Consider the following 17,262-nt stretch of genomic DNA (forward strand, 5'->3'; position numbering starts at 1 on the left):
ACGAAAGAGTTAATCATGCTTTCAGCAATGGAAAAAGACAGCATAGTTCACAGGTGTGCAATATTTCTGAGATGGAAGAATGAGGTCTTAACAGTGCTCTGCACAAAAGGTTCTAACAACAAAAGTGACTCCAAGATTTTTTTAATTTACTTTTTAGCTCCAGCCCAACAGCATCAGACAGAGCTAAAGAACCAGCTTTGCACAGCTGATGGGGAGAGCCGAGAAGCATGACTTCAGTTTTAGAACAATTCAAACACAGAAAATTGTTAGACATCCATGTCTCAATCTCCGAAAATACAATCTAAAAGATGGAATAAGTACACATCTTGACCCAATTTTGAAAGGATAAAAATCTGGGTGTCATCAGCATAAAAATGGTAGTTAAGGTCAAGAGATCTTATAGTTGACTGAATGGAAAAATATAGAGGACCAAGAGTTGAGCCCTGGGGGTCACCAGTACTATCTGGACCAACCTCTGATCTGTGGCCATCCATAAAAACAAAATGACTGTGATCAGAAAAATAAGATCTGAACCAATCCAAGGCAGTCTCCATAACACCAAAAACAGATTCAAGTAGTATTCAAGTCATATCACTGAATATTCTTAAGTCACTAAAAGTATGGCTATAAAAGGTATTAGTTAAGGAATTTGGTTGTTTGGAAATCAAATTACACTGGTCATGGTGTATGTTTTTAATTCACTAAAAATAACCATCTCTTAAAAATCATTCATTGATGATTACAATAACACTGGCCGGGTGTTATGTTTTTGGTTCAGTGAAAAGAATCTGATAATTCATTCAGGATTAAAAATGACAATGGTCATGTTGTATGTTTTGAGTCACTAAAAAAATTTGGTTCATAATTTGGAATTCAGACTATTTTGTAAATTCTTGAAGGACCATCTATGGAGGTTAATAAAAAATATATATTATTTTGGCGATTGGAAAACACTGGCTTTGCTGTATTTTTAATTCACTAAAAAGAGCTGGCTAATAAGAATCGTATGTTTGGGAATAAGTCTACATTTCACACTGGAGATTCATGAAAACATTAATGGAATGGTTAATAGATTTTGCTATTCTGAAAAAATAAACTGGTTCTGAATACGAAAAGAATCTCAGTTCCCTGTATTAATGACATCAGTGCATTATGACATCAAAGCAGGCTGACGAAGGCAATGGAAAATTCAGGTAGTATGCCTGTTCTGGAAGCTGGGCAGGGGTTCTGGTGAATATTTGACTGAGCAGATTGCTCTTTTGGGTTCTGCAGAATGTAAGCCAACAGAGCAGGCCTGAAGAGCAGGGGTCTGACAGATATTGGGAGGACTACAGGGTACTGAGCTGCTCTGGGCTGGTTGGGCTGTCACATTAGGTTGAGAAAGCACACAGAGATTAAACGTTCTGCTGAGTCTCTTCCATGTGCAAAGGCAGAAAATCAGTCCCATGTACCTTCACTCTGCTTGCAGCTATATTTATCTTTCTATTCATGTAGTGAGGATCAAATGAAATATATTTTTGTGTTGAACCTTCACGTGAACACATGAGTTGGCTTTAACCCTCATCAAACCAGAACCATTTATTAAAGGGATAATCATTTATTCACCCTTATGTCACTCCAGACCTGCTCTATGCTTTACAGTTTATCTTCTTTTCTCTCTGCTTCCCTTCTCTCATGTTTTCCCCATCTCCTCAGCTCTTTTCTTAGTTGAATCCTCAACTAATCTGTCTTCATTTCTCTTCCTTCCATGGCCGATTCTATGAGTGAAGTTTCCGCTCTCACACTGCACCATCAAGATAAGCACATTCAGGTGCAGCGCACTGTGAAAAATGTGCAGCCTCCGCCTCAACACATTTACATTCACTGACTCTTAATGTGACATAATAAGAGTACATTAAAGCCCCTGTCTACGCATCAAAGAGAAATAACACTACTGCTCCAAATGGGAAACAGCAGCTCCCAGACTAAGTTAAATGAATTGAATAAGCTCCGTGACTAGCCATAATTTAGCACTTTCCATGCTGAAAGGGGCTATGTAACCTTACCTCCAGCATTCCTTGATCTCCCGAATCTGAAAACTATCACTTAATGATTTCCCATCATGCTATTAGGCTTGTAATTTGCTGCTTGGCTTCATTAAAGGTGACAAGGGGCAGGTTTTTAACGCATGCCACAAATAAAGCCGAGTAATGTGCTTTCAATAGGGGAAATTAACATGGCACCAGGCTTCTTCATCATCCTAACTTTGTTGCAGATGAACATTAACATGTTTGTCATCAGCCATTATGTTTCAGTGCCGCTTGGGATCACCTGCTCCAGAAAAATGTATAAGACTGCCGGCCTGAAATCAAGCTGTGGTGTAATCGAGATGAAATGTTTTTTTCTTGTTTAGATCCCAAAAGCCATTTAGCATCATATCTTACTACTAACTTTCTTGAGGCAAATGTAATTTATCAGTAGAACAAGGAAATGAGGAAAATGTTTTTTGAATTAGATATGGCTTTAACAAATATCTGAACACATCAAAATGTGCGTTCACTTTGTCGAGGATGCTGAGGAAAAATGACCAACTTTGTCAAAATGCAAAGAAGATTTTGCCCCGTTTACTCACTTGTCTGGTCTGCCAGGGACTTGCAATCGTAAACGGCACTTGTTAGCACTCTGAATTTGGTCCTCCTTGATGCGGATCAGCCTTTGCAGAGCCAAACACCAGTCCTGTGCTACAGTGGTGTTCAGATTCTATAAACACAGCAAAGAAAGACAATTGTGATCTTAGTAAACACCAAAAATGACAGTAAATCTTTTATATAGTGTAAGTTGTATTTTATTATATGCATTTACTAAGCTGAAAAAAAAAATAAAATATCACCTCACATAAGGGGAAAACCAGTGCATCATATCACATTAACTTAATATTTTATGTTTCGTTGTTATGCTAACTATGTTCATTGAAATAATAAAGGTTTCCCTCTCATAAACAAAATTATTCTCACCTCCCAAAAGCCAAATCCAATTGAAATACATCTCCAAAATCAATGAGGTCTGCAGAAGTTCACTCATTCTCTATTTGCTGCACATTTATATTCTGATTAGTTTGTGGGTAGGAATTAGTCACTTGGAGAGAGGCCAAAGGCATGGTTGTGGTCAGAAAACCATGCAAAACAAAGCTCTGTTACTGTTTTGACACAACGCTCAGAGGTAAAAAAAAAAAAATACAAATCTAGCTGTTTTTGTACTGGCTTACTGGCTGTCTATCAGGGGAGCTGTCCTGATTTGAGAGAAGCCTTATGCTTTGTAGACACGCCATTCATAGCTATCTCCCATCTGAACATTAACTCCGGATCAGATTGTGAAGGTTTCCCCGTGTTGTCTTCCAACTATCAATAGCATGCCATGCTAATCAATTGATGATCCGTGTCTTTGGTTGCCTAACTTTGATCACAATTTAATTACGCTGAAAACGCTGTTACACCAGATGGTTGTAGCATATGTGACAAATACAGCTTTTGATTTGCCGTTTAATAAATTCTACCTTGATCTTTCCCTGGAGTTTGTTCTTTTTTATTAATTTTGGACACTTAGGTTTTTTCATAATGAAAATTCAGTTTATTCAAAAACACCACTTATCTTATTCTTTAAAGTTGATGTGCAAGTAACTATACACATTAACTTACAATACTGTTCAAAAGCTTGGGGTCAGTAAGATGGGTCAGTTTTTGTTTTTTAAGAAATTGTTACTTTTATTCAGCAAGAACACATTAAATGGATGACAGTAAAGATACTTATAATGCTACAAATACTACTATTTAAAATAAATGCTTTTCTTTTGAATTTTATATTTATCAGTGGGTCCTGGGGGAAAAAAAAACTGTTAAAAGAAATGAAGAAAATTAAGCAGCACAAATGTTTCTGAAGCACCAAATTAACATACTAAAATGACTTCTGAAGGACTGATTGACCTGTACTATACACCAATGTGGAAATTTTCCTTTGGCTTCTCATAAAAACACAAAACTTACACTCCTGCGCAATTAAAACGCAAACAATAATCATATTCATACAACAACATGCTTCAGCTTTGCACAAGATGGCAAAATTCAGCTTTGCCATTGTAGAAAAAAAATACACTTTATAATAAAATAGAAAATGGATATTTTTAATTTAACATTTCACAATATTACTGTATTATTACTAATAAATGCATACTTTTAAAAACATTTAAAAATTCCACCGACCCCAAACTTTTAAAGGTATTGCACATGTTAATTGCAAATACATGCAAATGTAGGCTGTTTATACATTATATATATATATATTTAAAATGTATATGTTTTTATTTATTCATTTATTCGTTCATTGCAAACTTTAGCTTATGAGACATTTTTACAATTACTTTTAACTTACTTTCTTAACTAAATCAACCAATAGTGATTTTCAATGTGTAACATCATTTCCATCAGGTTCCCACTGAAGGGTCTAAATACATCATGGGCCCACTGTACATGCGGCAATGAGCTGTATTTACCTGGTACGTTCCCTGTAAAGTCCCCACGAGCAGAGTGACCTGCTCTACCACTGAGAGGTCATGATGCAACTCCTGCAGTTCCTGATACAGACGGGGCGGGCCCAGAATGATACTTCCTGTCAATCAAAAATAACCAGCTTTACTTATCCACTACTTAAACTGCACACCATGCTTTATCAGCACATGAATCCCAGAGTGAGAAAAGCACCTGCACTCCAGGGTTCTCAATAGCTGAGATGATATTTCTGTGGATATGGGTTCCCGTAAGGTGCTAAATTATTTGAATATGTAATCAAGTCTGGATATCTTGGTTAAACTGTGAGCTATGCTCAAATAAAATAAATAATCAAAAATCAAATAATTGATCTGCAACCTGCACAGCTTTCTAATGACATAAAAGATGAATTTCAGAACCTTAGGAAGACAGAGTGATTGTGTTCTAAGCTTTCACTTGAAAACTTGGCCAAATGCAAATCTAAACAAAATCAAAGGCCTTAACTTTTAAAGACTTTGGGTCTATGACAAAACTTTCATTTGTCAATACTTTCCAGTAGCACCACTAACAAAGAGAATCGATAGCGAGGATAGATCGATCTCCCATTGTTTGTGTAGCCACACAGGCTAAATGCTATAGGGAAAAGGAGCAGAGTACAAAATGAAGCCATTAAGAAATATGAAGCCCTTTAAAGGTGATGAAATGAACACAGGTGTCTCATTAGACGTGAAATGTACCATCGATAAGAATCCCCATTCGCTTTTTGCGGTTTCTGGTCTCTGCCTGCAGAATCAATAGCTGGGGTGAATCTGCTCTACACGTCCGACCAATAGCCCAGGGATGAGGAGTGTAATTAAATCCCAGAGCTGGATACGAAGACCGCAGGCTGTCTGGCCTTTCAGCACCTCCACATAATCAGGTGACCTGTGGGCAATTGTTGGCCCCTAGCTCAACCTAATTCTCGAAGTACTGCTGCAAGGTCTGTCAGAGATCTCTCTCTGTCTCTGACAGACCATTTCTCTCTCTCGGCTCTCTCTCTCCTGTCTTTGTGTCTTTCACTGTCTGTCTAGGTTTGCATCCACTTCTCTCTACACCTCTACATCTTTCTCTCACTGTTTTGTCTGTCTCTCTCTAACCTTTAGAAATGTAATAGGGTCTTCAACTCACACAGTCACAGAGACATCTGTCACTGGCACAGCTTGATCAATAGTAGGCACATTTGAATAAAAAAAAAGGCACAGTGAGCCCCTACAGCGCAAGCTGGCAGAGTCGACGTGCTCTTCTGGTTGCTGTGGCAAGGCCTTAGGCAGGCCTACAGGTTTGTGGGCTCATGGCCCACCTTGGCCTCAGGTGAAGGTGCTGACTTGTAATCCAGTCTAATCCAGTTGGTGTGCCGGGATCTGGTTTTTCACACAATGGCATGGTATTCTACCATTTACACCAGTCTATCTCTCTCAAACACATTGTCATATATAAGCTGACACACTATTGGGCGGACGCCAGCAGAGGCCTATGCAGGCACAATACAGAAGTCCAAAACCTAAAGTCAACAAAGGTGTTGCCAGAGTGCTTTTACACATACAATTTTAGCAAGGATCTGTCTGGCACGTTTAAACAAATCTAAAAATGATGTGCATGGTCGCTGAGGAAACATTTGTGTGATAATTTCCAGGAACCAAAGTGTGATGCCAAATTAAAACTGCAACATAATTATCTAAATATACATGTAGATATTACGTTTATATATTATGTAAATTATATAATATGCACAATTCACATAAAAAATAAGTAAAAAAAATTATATTAATAATAAAGGTATTCATAATATTATGTTTAAAGTATAATTTAAAAATAATAATAATAATAATAATAATAATAGGGCTTACTGTAGTCCATTATATTTACTTTGTCTAAATGCATATTATGTTGATCATAATATACACAATTCACATAAAAAAGTAAAAAATAATATTAATAACGAGGTATTCATAATATTATGTTAAAAGTATGATTTAATATAATAATAATAATAAATAATAATAATAATAATAATAGGACTTGCTGTAGTACATTATTTTTACTTTGTCTAAATGGCAGAAGTCTAAAATAGATATATTATATACATTTCAAATTAAAAACAGAATTTAAGACAGAAGTAAAAATCATTAATATATATGAACTTGTTATATATTAATTATATTAATTATATAATTTGTAATAATAATAAGAATAATAAAAACGAAATAATAGAAGTAGTCATAGTATATTTGTTAATATTAGATTCAATAATAATAATAATAATAATAATGATAATAACAACAAAAATTATACTACTATTAGTAGTAGTAGTAGTAGTAGTAGTAGTATGTAAGAGTGTGAAATTGTCCAAATAAATAACATCACTGTATAGTACAGTATGTCCATTAGGAATACATTCTCACCCCCCAATAAAAATGCTTGTGTATAGCTCCCCCATCTGTGGACAGGTCCCATCTCATGATTCACAGGGGCCTTTCAGATATGAAGTATGCTACTGTTTTGTGCTGCTTTACAGTGGCAGCAGCAGAGGGCCCGGCTCTTCCTGGAATGGTGGCCTATTCCATCAATAAATTAGGGCACTGGGGCCTGCAGAAGATGAAAAATTAGTCTATTTTGAGGTACGCTGGGGGAGCATGGGATCTGGTTTGGGCAAGGAGCCCCATGAAGTGATATCACAAGGGAGGAGAGATGTGACACGGACTGGGAAAAACAGGGTTGTATGCCTATGTGCTGCTATAAATAACTGAAGATGGACACATTCAGAGACCGTGAACCAGACTAAGACAAAAGGGTTTGGAAAATAGTGATTAAAGTGGCGGCTTCTTGTTACATAACCAGAAGTGTATGATAACAGTGCAAAGAGGTCATTGAATAGTGTAAGAGAGGAGAGGAACACTGCCTTTTATCTCTACTCAGTAAAATACTGAAACAGATCCTCACTGAATACAGGCTCCGTGATCAGTCTAAATATAGAAAAAGAAAAAGGTTTTGAAAAGAAGTTCTGCGGCACACTATCAGACTGGTGAGACTTTATCCTTCATTGTGATCATTTCATCATCACATTTGACCTGCACATCCTCAGAAAACAGTCTATATTTTCTATGTAACTGTATTTTAATATCTTTTTAATTTTTTTATTTTATTATACATTGATATGATTATTTGTACTAGCCTTACTTCACCTTGTTTTTAAATAAACGTAAATAAAATACATTCAAAATACTATTAAAGATACTATACTTTTCAAATATTTGGGGTCAGTATGATTTTTGCATATTTTTGAAAGTCTCACCAAGGCTGCATTTATTTCATCAAAAATACAATAAAAATACTAATATTACTAATATTATAACCACTAATATTAAAATAGCTGATTTCTATTTTAATATGTCAAAATTAGTCATGTGATGATAAAGCTGAATTTTCAGCAGCCATTACTCCAGTCTTCAGTGTCATATATCCATCTCTTCAGAAATCATTCTAATAAGCCAAGTTGGTGCTCAAGAAATATTTCTTATTATTATTAATGCTGAAATCCGTTGTGCTGCTTAATATTTTTGTGTAAGCAGTGATGCGGTTTTTGATGAATGGAAATTCTTTGATGAATGGAAGGTTAAAAAAACTGAATTTACTTAAAATAGAAAACTTTTTTTATATTAGAAATGTTTTTACAATTATTTTGACAGTTTAATGCATCTTTGCTGAATAAAAGTGTTAAAGTTCTTTAAAAAAAATGACTGGCCCCCATTTTTTATTTTATTTTATGTATGTATTTATTTATTTTTCATTTTTGGTAGTTTATATAAAAATATAGGCTGTAAATTAATAATAATAATAATAATAATAATAATAATAATATATACACACACACATATTATTTTTATTATTATTTATTTATTTATTATTTTTCCTGTCACTATTTTGATTTCCTGTATTGATTATTTGGCAATATTTCAAGTGAAATAATCATGCCAGCACTTTAAATTAAACTGAGGGATATGGAAAGATGGCGAAAATTAGAAATATGAAGCAGATGTGAGGCTACTGCTGAGTTATAAAACAGCAGGGAAAGATCGAAGGCAGATAAATTGGGCAGAACGCTGTTTTATAATGATTTCCAAGAGAAATAAGGTATAGGGGGCACAAGAGGTCTTCTAAAGACTCCTGCCCGCGAGCTGTCTGCTAGGCCCCGGCATTAAACATCTTCTGTCATCTAATTTCCTGGCTCCCCTGAGTGCACAATCCAACATAGGTGTTCCACAGACAACACCATTAATATTTCAGCTCGGAAAGTAAAAGGCTTAAACAGCCAGAACCTCTACATCCTGATAATACTTTGTTCCTGGTGCTCTGTCAGCATATTTATCTTAGTGCCCCACAATTGCTCTTTTCCTCCTCCTCGTCTTCCAATACAAAACACAATAATGTTTTGTAAGAGTGTTCAGCCCTGATTCCAATCTCCTGAACTTGCTCTCTCTGATTGGGAGTGGAGGTGGAAATAATGTGCCAAAACTGATGACAGCATGCTGAATATGTTTGTGGTCTATCAGACAGTGAAATAAGATTGCTTATACTGTGCCTCTGTTGTTCTTATCTACCTCGCCTGAGATACACTCATCTGCGGAGGCCATAAAAAGGTGCATTGCTCACAAGAAATGGTCAATTAATTCGAAATGTCTAAGAGACTCACATCAAGGCTGCATGTTATCTGATTGTTTAGAAAGTAGCAGCACCAACAGCGTTGCCATTACCCAATCTCGAAGAGCTACCCGGACGCTTGATGCCTCCAAGCTGATAAAGAGTGTCCTTAGTCTGGGCGCCCTCTTGACCCACTTCAACTACATGAACCTGCTGCAAGGGGGCGCTCCACTTCAGGGTGTACTTGGGACCTACTGGAACCAGACTGCTGATGTCAGGGGGACCCCTGGTGGTGACAAGAGGTTCAAGGTGTAGAAATGGTTTGCAGAATTATTAAAAAGAAGGAACCTGACTGATAACAGAAGAAAAAAAAAAAAGGGTTAAGGATTTACTTTGAATCAATTTTGACTCAGAAATTGCTAGTGAAATTCAAAAATACAAAATAATTCCAAAGAAATAGCAAGTTAACACACTGAATTATACTGAGTAAAACAGTATTTTTATGTAAAACATTCCAATATTCTTAATGTTACTTATGAAGTATATAAAGAATCTCAGCAGATAATGTGTGTGTTCAACAAAGCAACAAAGCCTGTGCTGTTTTATTTTATTCTTTTTTTTCCTTTTTTATTATTTATAATCATTTAATTATAATCATTTATCATTTAATCATAATCATTTATTCATTTTTATTATATAACTTATTTTTATTGCTCTTGTTGTTTAATATTATAATAGTACAGTTTCAAGGGATATTTATTTTCCAAAGATAATGTCTCCATTAGCAGTAGTTTTCCATTGCTTTTGTTAGAATAACAATTGTTGGATTTATAATGAAGTACAGGATGAAGTCCAGACCGGATGACATCCAACCAAAGTAGGGATAAAGTCAGAACATCAAAACGTACTGAACCAAGATTATTCAATAAACCTTGCTAATTTTTTAGAATCATCACTTTGTCTCCTGCTTTCTGCTCTTCACTGGCTTCCTCCATCAATCTCTTAGGCTGACAGAAGACTGTTAATACTAATAGAGCTTTGTTTACTGATTTTGAATATCAGGCAAGACTTGTTGTTAAAGGAATAGTTCGACCAAAAATAAAAATTTGCTGAAAACCGTAAAAAGCAATATTGGAAGCTTTTAACTGGAAGCTACTTGCTTCACAAGATGTTAATTGATGGACTGGAGTCATGTGAATTACTTGCAGATTATTCTGATGTTTTTATCAGCTGTTTGGACTCTCATTCTGACGGCACCCATTCTATGATCTTCTAAAAGTGGTGAGCTAAATTTCCCCAAATCGGTTTTGATTTTTTACAGATCGGCTATGAGTGCATTGTGGAGGGCTGGACCTCCAGCAAGTTTGAGGATTTGTTATTATTCATGTACCTTGTTATGATCTTCTAAAAGGGCATGTCAAGTCGCACTTTAGAAGAACAAAGACGTACCGTGCTGCAGTAGAAGGACTAGCATAAAAGCTTTGTGATTCAGCATCAGTGCAAGCTTTTTCACTTAGCTGTTTACCTTTTGCACTTCTGAGATGTGATCAATGGTGCTGTCATAGATAATCTATTTGAGTGGAAATAAGGAGCGCTTTTATGCCTGTGATCTATGGGGATAATCTGTGTCACTGTAGCTAAACACCCTGCTATTTGTACCCAGATAATGAAAGCCCATTTGACTCTGCCCAATTCTGTCCTGTGCCTTAGCCATTAGCCTCTAACCCCCTCACATTGACTGCAGCATATTGGGGAACGTCACTATAATGCTTCAGGAGACTCAGGAGTCTGTATTTAGATCGGCTGATGAGAATCAATCCATCAGCGTGGCCTTAGAGGCGGAGGAAAAAAGAGGAAGTCAATCGACCTTGTCCAGGACACGTACTTGACATTGATGTTGGCACAGATGAGCATGTCACCAAAGAGAAAGACTTTTCGCTCCTTAGACTTGAGGACCTGTCCTCGTTCGCCGTACACTGTCTCAATCAGCGTCTCACAAAGGATCAAAGAGCTCTGCTCGGAGTTCAGCAGCTGAAGAAAAGAGGAGACATGGATTACACGCAAGTCTTACAAAACAGAGGGGACCGATTACGTGGCTACACACTTAGAGGCCACAGCATGTCATATAAGACACTTGAAGGTTCACAGACAGGCAGCACAGAAGATTGGAAAGACAGCGGTATATTTGTAGCAGAAAGGTTGTGGATATAAAACCCATCTTATAGATACTCCTTTCAAATAGGATTGAGAAGTATAGACTCACATCTACCAACTATATCAATTTGGATGTGTACTATAAAAAAGGAGGGTTCCTAGTGGTTCTTTAATTATATAAATAGATCATTTTAGAACCATCACGCCTGATGTACATACTACACTCATTTATTTATGCACTGTAGTCATTCTAATTTTATCCAGAATCCATAACAACACAGGGAAAAACATATTATTTGTATTGTGTTAGGAGACATTGCCAGAGTCCATCCTCATTCCATCAGCAATAATACACAAGCAGCATCACAGCAGCGAAACCCAATGTCCAGCGGCTCAAATAAATATTGCGTGCTGGTGTTTGATCAGTCAGGAGAGTAGTTTTATAAATAATGCATCTGCTTCTGTAGCCCGCATCACATAAAATGAGTCGCCGGATCCAGAGGGAATTGGCAACGCTGCTCGGCCTTTGTTGAAATGCATTGAGAAATTAGACCTTCAGTCAGTCAGAAGGCATGCTCCAGGCTCTTTGTTTTTATAGTAAGAGTGCCACCCAAAGGATGAAAAGGCAAACAGAATGTTGTGGGGGAAGGCCAGATATCCTTTTCAGGGACTTGAGAGTGTGACTGAAATGGTTTGTAAGTTTGGATGGATGTTTGTGTGTGTGTGTGTGTGTGTGTGTGAGTGTGAGAGTGAGAGAGAGTGAGAGAGAGAGAGAGAGAAAGTGACAGAGGTGTATGTGATGTGCTTGCTGAAGAGAGACAGGGAGACGCTGCAGTCTTAGCCTGTGCAGAATACTATATCTGCTGGCCTACTAACTCAGATAGTCTGAGACAGACGATGAATATTTCATTGCGTGTATATGGGGTAATGGAACTGACTGTTTCACATTGGAATGCAGCTTAAATCCCTGAAAAATAAATGGTAAGGTTGAAGCCACTGCTCAGTGGATAGAGCACAACACACATGCTCACAGCACATACAGTAAGAGTAGTTGTACACACAGGGATACAGGTTCAAAACCTCCCCATCTCTCCCACCACTTTCACAATACTCTTGACTGTACTGTATGTTGAAAGGGCCATAAAAATAAAATCAAACAAACCACATACTGTAGGCATCTAATTTCTAGCAATAAAAAATAAATAAAAAAAAACAACATAATAATTATAAAGTTAAAAAAAAAATACCCAATTTCAATTGTTCAAATTCATTTAAACGATTTTAAAAATCAATAAATAAAAAAAATGATTGAAAAAACAATTATGTGTGTGTATATATACACACACAGACACAATATATTCCAGTATCCAATATATACCATACTCCTATTTATGTTTTATATTATATATTAATTTATGTGTTGTATATATATATATAAACAATATATTCCAGTATCCACCATTTTTCTTAAAAATATAAATATATCCCTATACGTATTTATACATACAGCACACACAAATATGTAACTTTTGTTGCAATTACTCGATTTGACAGCCCTATACATTTGAACACTCTTCATTTTGAGAGTGCACCTCTGTATAATGTACTGTATAATGCCTTAAAATGCTGCCTATGCAGGTAGCTTTGCAGCAGACCTAAAGAGAAAGAGTCCAAAATCAGAATTAAGAGAAAGTGAGAGAGATGCAGACTAAAGAAGAGCAGAAGCAAGCAAACCAAACAAAAGATACTGAAAGCAACTTAGACTTTCCAATTAAGTGTCTCATTTATTCTCTGATTCCTCTTATTCAGAAATGCATTTGTTCGGATTTGCAGCAGCTGGCCTGTGATATGAGTATGGTAATGGAATAGAAACACTCCTGCCATGTATTCAAGCACTGCTATAGCGCATTAATGGACCATCATTGCTCTCTGATGACTCCATGAAAAAAAAAAAGAAAAATGCAGGCCAGGGATAACGGGAGATGGGTTGGTTATTTTCAGGGTCAGCTGTAATGTCCAGGTACTTGGCAGGATGTTTAAAGGCTGTTTGTCAGGTGATGGAGACCTACAGTGGCCTTGTGAGCATACAGCAAGTTGAGTGTGAGCATTGAAACATTATTAAATTGCATAGAATTGCATTGCTTAGATTATTAGTTAAGCCAGGTGTACAATTGCCTTTACGATTTGTGACCCCGGTGAGACTGAGTTTAAAAGTCAAGGCAGACTGTGCAACATCAATGGTTTATTATGCCAAACTGTACAATAAGGGCTTAGATCACAGCTGAAAAAAAATGCCTGGTTGTTCTGCATCATTAATCATATCACGTTCTGACATCCAGGTGGACAGAAAATCCCAGCAGGCTGTCATGGCTGGACAAAAATGGGAATTTGTGGACCTTCTTTGAAAAAATGCTAGTATCCGAACAGTTCATGGGCACCATTGACTTTCATGTTTTTTGGGGGGTTTTTTTCCTACTATGGAAGTCAATGGTGCCCATGAAATGTTCAGATACTAACTTTTTTCAAAATATCTTCTTTTGTGTTCAAGGAAAAGAAAGAAACTCATACAGGTTTGGAACAAGTGGAGGGTGAGTAGATGACAGAATTTTTATTCTGAAAGTGAACTACTCCTTTAATTGTGGTAATGCAGTTCATTGGCAATTAGTAAACATGGCAAATTTTGCACTGCAATGAAATAAATCTTTTATGATTTACAAAATTTGTCTTATACAGATTTAGCTTTACACACATAGCTTTGCACACATACATTACTGTTCCAAAGTTTGGAGTTTATATTTGCAAAAAATAAATATGAAAACAGATGTGCTGCTTCATATTTTTGTGAAAACCATGATACTTTTTTTCAGAATTCTTTGATGAATAGAAAGAACAGCATTTATTTGAGTCTTTATTCTTTAATGTCATTTTGATCAATTTAATGCATCCTTGCTGAATGAAAATATTAATTTCATTCAGAATAATTTTTTTTTACTCACCCCAAACTTTTTAGTGTTAATGTACAATTTAAAATTTAAAGTAAAAAAAAAAAAAAAGCATCATTTCACAAAATATATATATTTTTTAGGTTTCAAATAATAAAATAGTATCTATACTGTTCACATTAAGACAAAAGGCATTGTGACACATTCTGGTTGTCAAATGCAAGTGGAACATGAACATGATGAACTTGAGACCAGTTAACTGCAAAAGTACCTGCAAAAAATGTTTAAGAAACGGGAAGTCAGAATGATACCATGAAATGGTTTTGTGAATAGGAATGACACTGTTGTGATTACATCAAAGCAACAGCATCCTGCTGTCACAGCTTAGTACCTGTGCGCACATATGTGTTTTTCTCACCTTGCTGAGAGAGCGGTCACTGACACAGCGAGCCAGCTGCTGTGTCTCAGTGACCTGATCAGCCACCCTTTTCTGCTCATTGAGTTTCTCAGCAAGGGTCTCCAATTCAGTCAGAGCCAGTTGCAAGGGCAGCCTGTCCACATGGCCAGTGGGGGTGTTCTTCAGCATGTCCTAAAGACAGAGAGAGAAAACAAGTCAAACAGCAATAAGAGAGTGAGGATAAAAGAAAGACACCAAGTGAAAGAGTAAAAGGGAAGGAAGCTAATGGAAGAATGTAATGCCTGCACCTCTAACGCACAGACAACACATTAGCCATTGTGACGTACTATAACTAGAGTTCAATCAAATGATCGGTTTTGTCGATTAATAGGCACCGATAGTTGATTGCCGATAGTTTTTAAAGTCTGTATGCTTCATTTAGTGACCCAATTCCCATGTTTTCCTCCCATGTGGCACAGTCCCTGCTCTTGATATACAATCACTAATGAACACATTTGGTTTAAATGAGGAAAACTATACGAAGGTGGATTAGAACCCAGACCCGCTAACTTGGCACAAGTTCTGCCGCTAGACCATTAGAGCATTAGTACTCGCGGATGTGTAAAGCAGACCTGTGTATATAATTACTATCGTGAAGAATCTGTACTAATTAATGATTATGATGTAAGGATGAAACTAGCTTATCACATAAAAAAAAAATTATCTATGAGTTCTGTCAATAAGTTCAACTCTGTGTTCATATTCTAGACTTATCTGCTTTTCTATACAAAGTATGCTTTATTAATAGTGTGTGCAGAGTTTGGTCTTTTAATATCACTGTCGAATGCATAGAGCCACGTCAAGTTAAGCCTGTGTAAATGCAGATATCAGAATACAGGTCACAAGAAGGTGTAAGCGGGATGTCAAAAAAAATCTTCTATTCAAAAAATCCGATTTGGGCATCCAGATCTGCAGTGTAAATGCCGCCTTTGAGAGCTATAATTTATATTGCGCTTTCTATTTCTGTTTGCTCTTACTGAACTTCATACTCATCTAAACCAAATTAAAAATATAAAAAATAAACTTTTTGCCCTTTCGGTTAATAAATAAACTGTTTTAGACCGCTGCTTGAATTGAATGCGACACATCCCGTTTGTCTTCAAGTCGTCCTAGATGCAGCACACACTTTTGCCTGGTGTGTGAATAACAAATACATACATACATAATTATTTATATATATATATATATATATATTATATATATATATATATATATAGATATATAATCATCATGCTATGGCCATTGTGTAGATACATAAATGTATCTTTAAACATGACTGTTGAAATGAACACTTTACACTAAGAGTCCAGATGTAACATTAAGATAAATGAAAGGTGTAGAAGTATTGTTCCTTGTTAGAGTGTTAATTTCAAAATGTACTAATACCTTTTAAAATTTTAAAGTTGCTTCTGTTAATGGAAATGAAATGAACAATGAACTAACTTTAATGATAAATATACAATTAATATTAATATTTTTATTCATTAAAGTATGGTTCAGCACTGATTGTTTGTGTTATACATATAAAAAAAAAAAAATTATATATATATATATATATATATATATATATAATATATATATATATATATATATATATATATATATAGAGTAAAGCACTATTTTAATTTTCATTCATTATCCATTTTAAAAAAAAATGAGAGCTGTTGCAAAACAGAGGATTAACAGTAAATTTTATTACACTTTTATGCCATTTATTTTGGATAATTTTTTGGAAGAGAACAACTTAGACCACAGTTATCCAAACTCAGTTCTGGAGGGTTCACTGTCCTGCAGAGTATAGCTCCAACTTGACTCAACACACCTGCCTGGATGTTCCTAGTATGCCTAGTAAGACCCTGATTAGCTGGTTCAGGTGTGTTTAATTGGGGTTGGTGCAAAACTGTACAGGACAGTGGCCCTCCAGAAGCAGGACTAGACACCCCTGGCATATTCTGCCTTACACCACTTTGTATGTTTTTAATAAGCGATGTCAGTTTGTGGTTGATTTAGGCCACTAAAAAGGAGGAAGCAGATAAAGGTCTAAATAAAGGTAATGCCTGTGATCAGTTCTTGTTCTGTTTAATGTGTGATTTAACACAGGCTAATCTCGAGTCAGAGCATTAAAAAAAAAAAAAAAAATCTTATTCACATTCCTATCTTATCTATCAAAATTCATGGGTTATCGATGCCTACTGAGGTATGAAATTAAGTGCCACGGCACTCTTACTGCATGGGAAAGTAGAGTAGTGAATTCTTTGCTTGTTCCTCATCCATAAAAATGAACAAAACTGAAGGAAGGACCCAAGAGAGCACAAGGCGATGGTACAAACAGCTTGCCAATATAAATTTGGTGAATTCATGACATCATTGTGACCCACTGGCTAAAGATGTCAATTTGATATTTCTAAAGTAGATTTTGATAATGCTCTGTCATTCTGGCTTGTGACTTGTTTGTGTGACAGAATGGACATTTGAAATGTTTATTTATTTAAATAAACAGTTCACCCAAAGA

General features: G+C 36.0%; 1 protein-coding gene across 4 annotated transcripts in view; it reads right to left on the reverse strand.

The window, feature by feature from the left end:
- arhgef10la (Rho guanine nucleotide exchange factor (GEF) 10-like a) overlaps positions 1-17,262 on the reverse strand; it is a 112,933-nt gene that overhangs the window by 60,235 nt on the left and 35,436 nt on the right. For all 4 annotated transcript variants that reach the window (XM_042766511.1, XM_042766513.1, XM_042766510.1 and 1 more), the window contains 5 exons: positions 14,712-14,882; positions 11,083-11,228; positions 9,311-9,483; positions 4,526-4,641; positions 2,612-2,739 (listed from right to left, as the gene is read on the reverse strand). In XM_042766511.1, the coding sequence (XP_042622445.1) occupies positions 2,612-2,739; positions 4,526-4,641; positions 9,311-9,483; positions 11,083-11,228; positions 14,712-14,882 (734 nt within the window). The remainder of the gene's footprint in view (positions 1-2,611; positions 2,740-4,525; positions 4,642-9,310; positions 9,484-11,082; positions 11,229-14,711; positions 14,883-17,262) is intronic.

The sequence above is a fragment of the Cyprinus carpio genome, chromosome A11, assembly GCF_018340385.1.
Source record: "Cyprinus carpio isolate SPL01 chromosome A11, ASM1834038v1, whole genome shotgun sequence".
NCBI classification, from domain to species: Eukaryota; Metazoa; Chordata; class Actinopteri; order Cypriniformes; family Cyprinidae; genus Cyprinus; species Cyprinus carpio.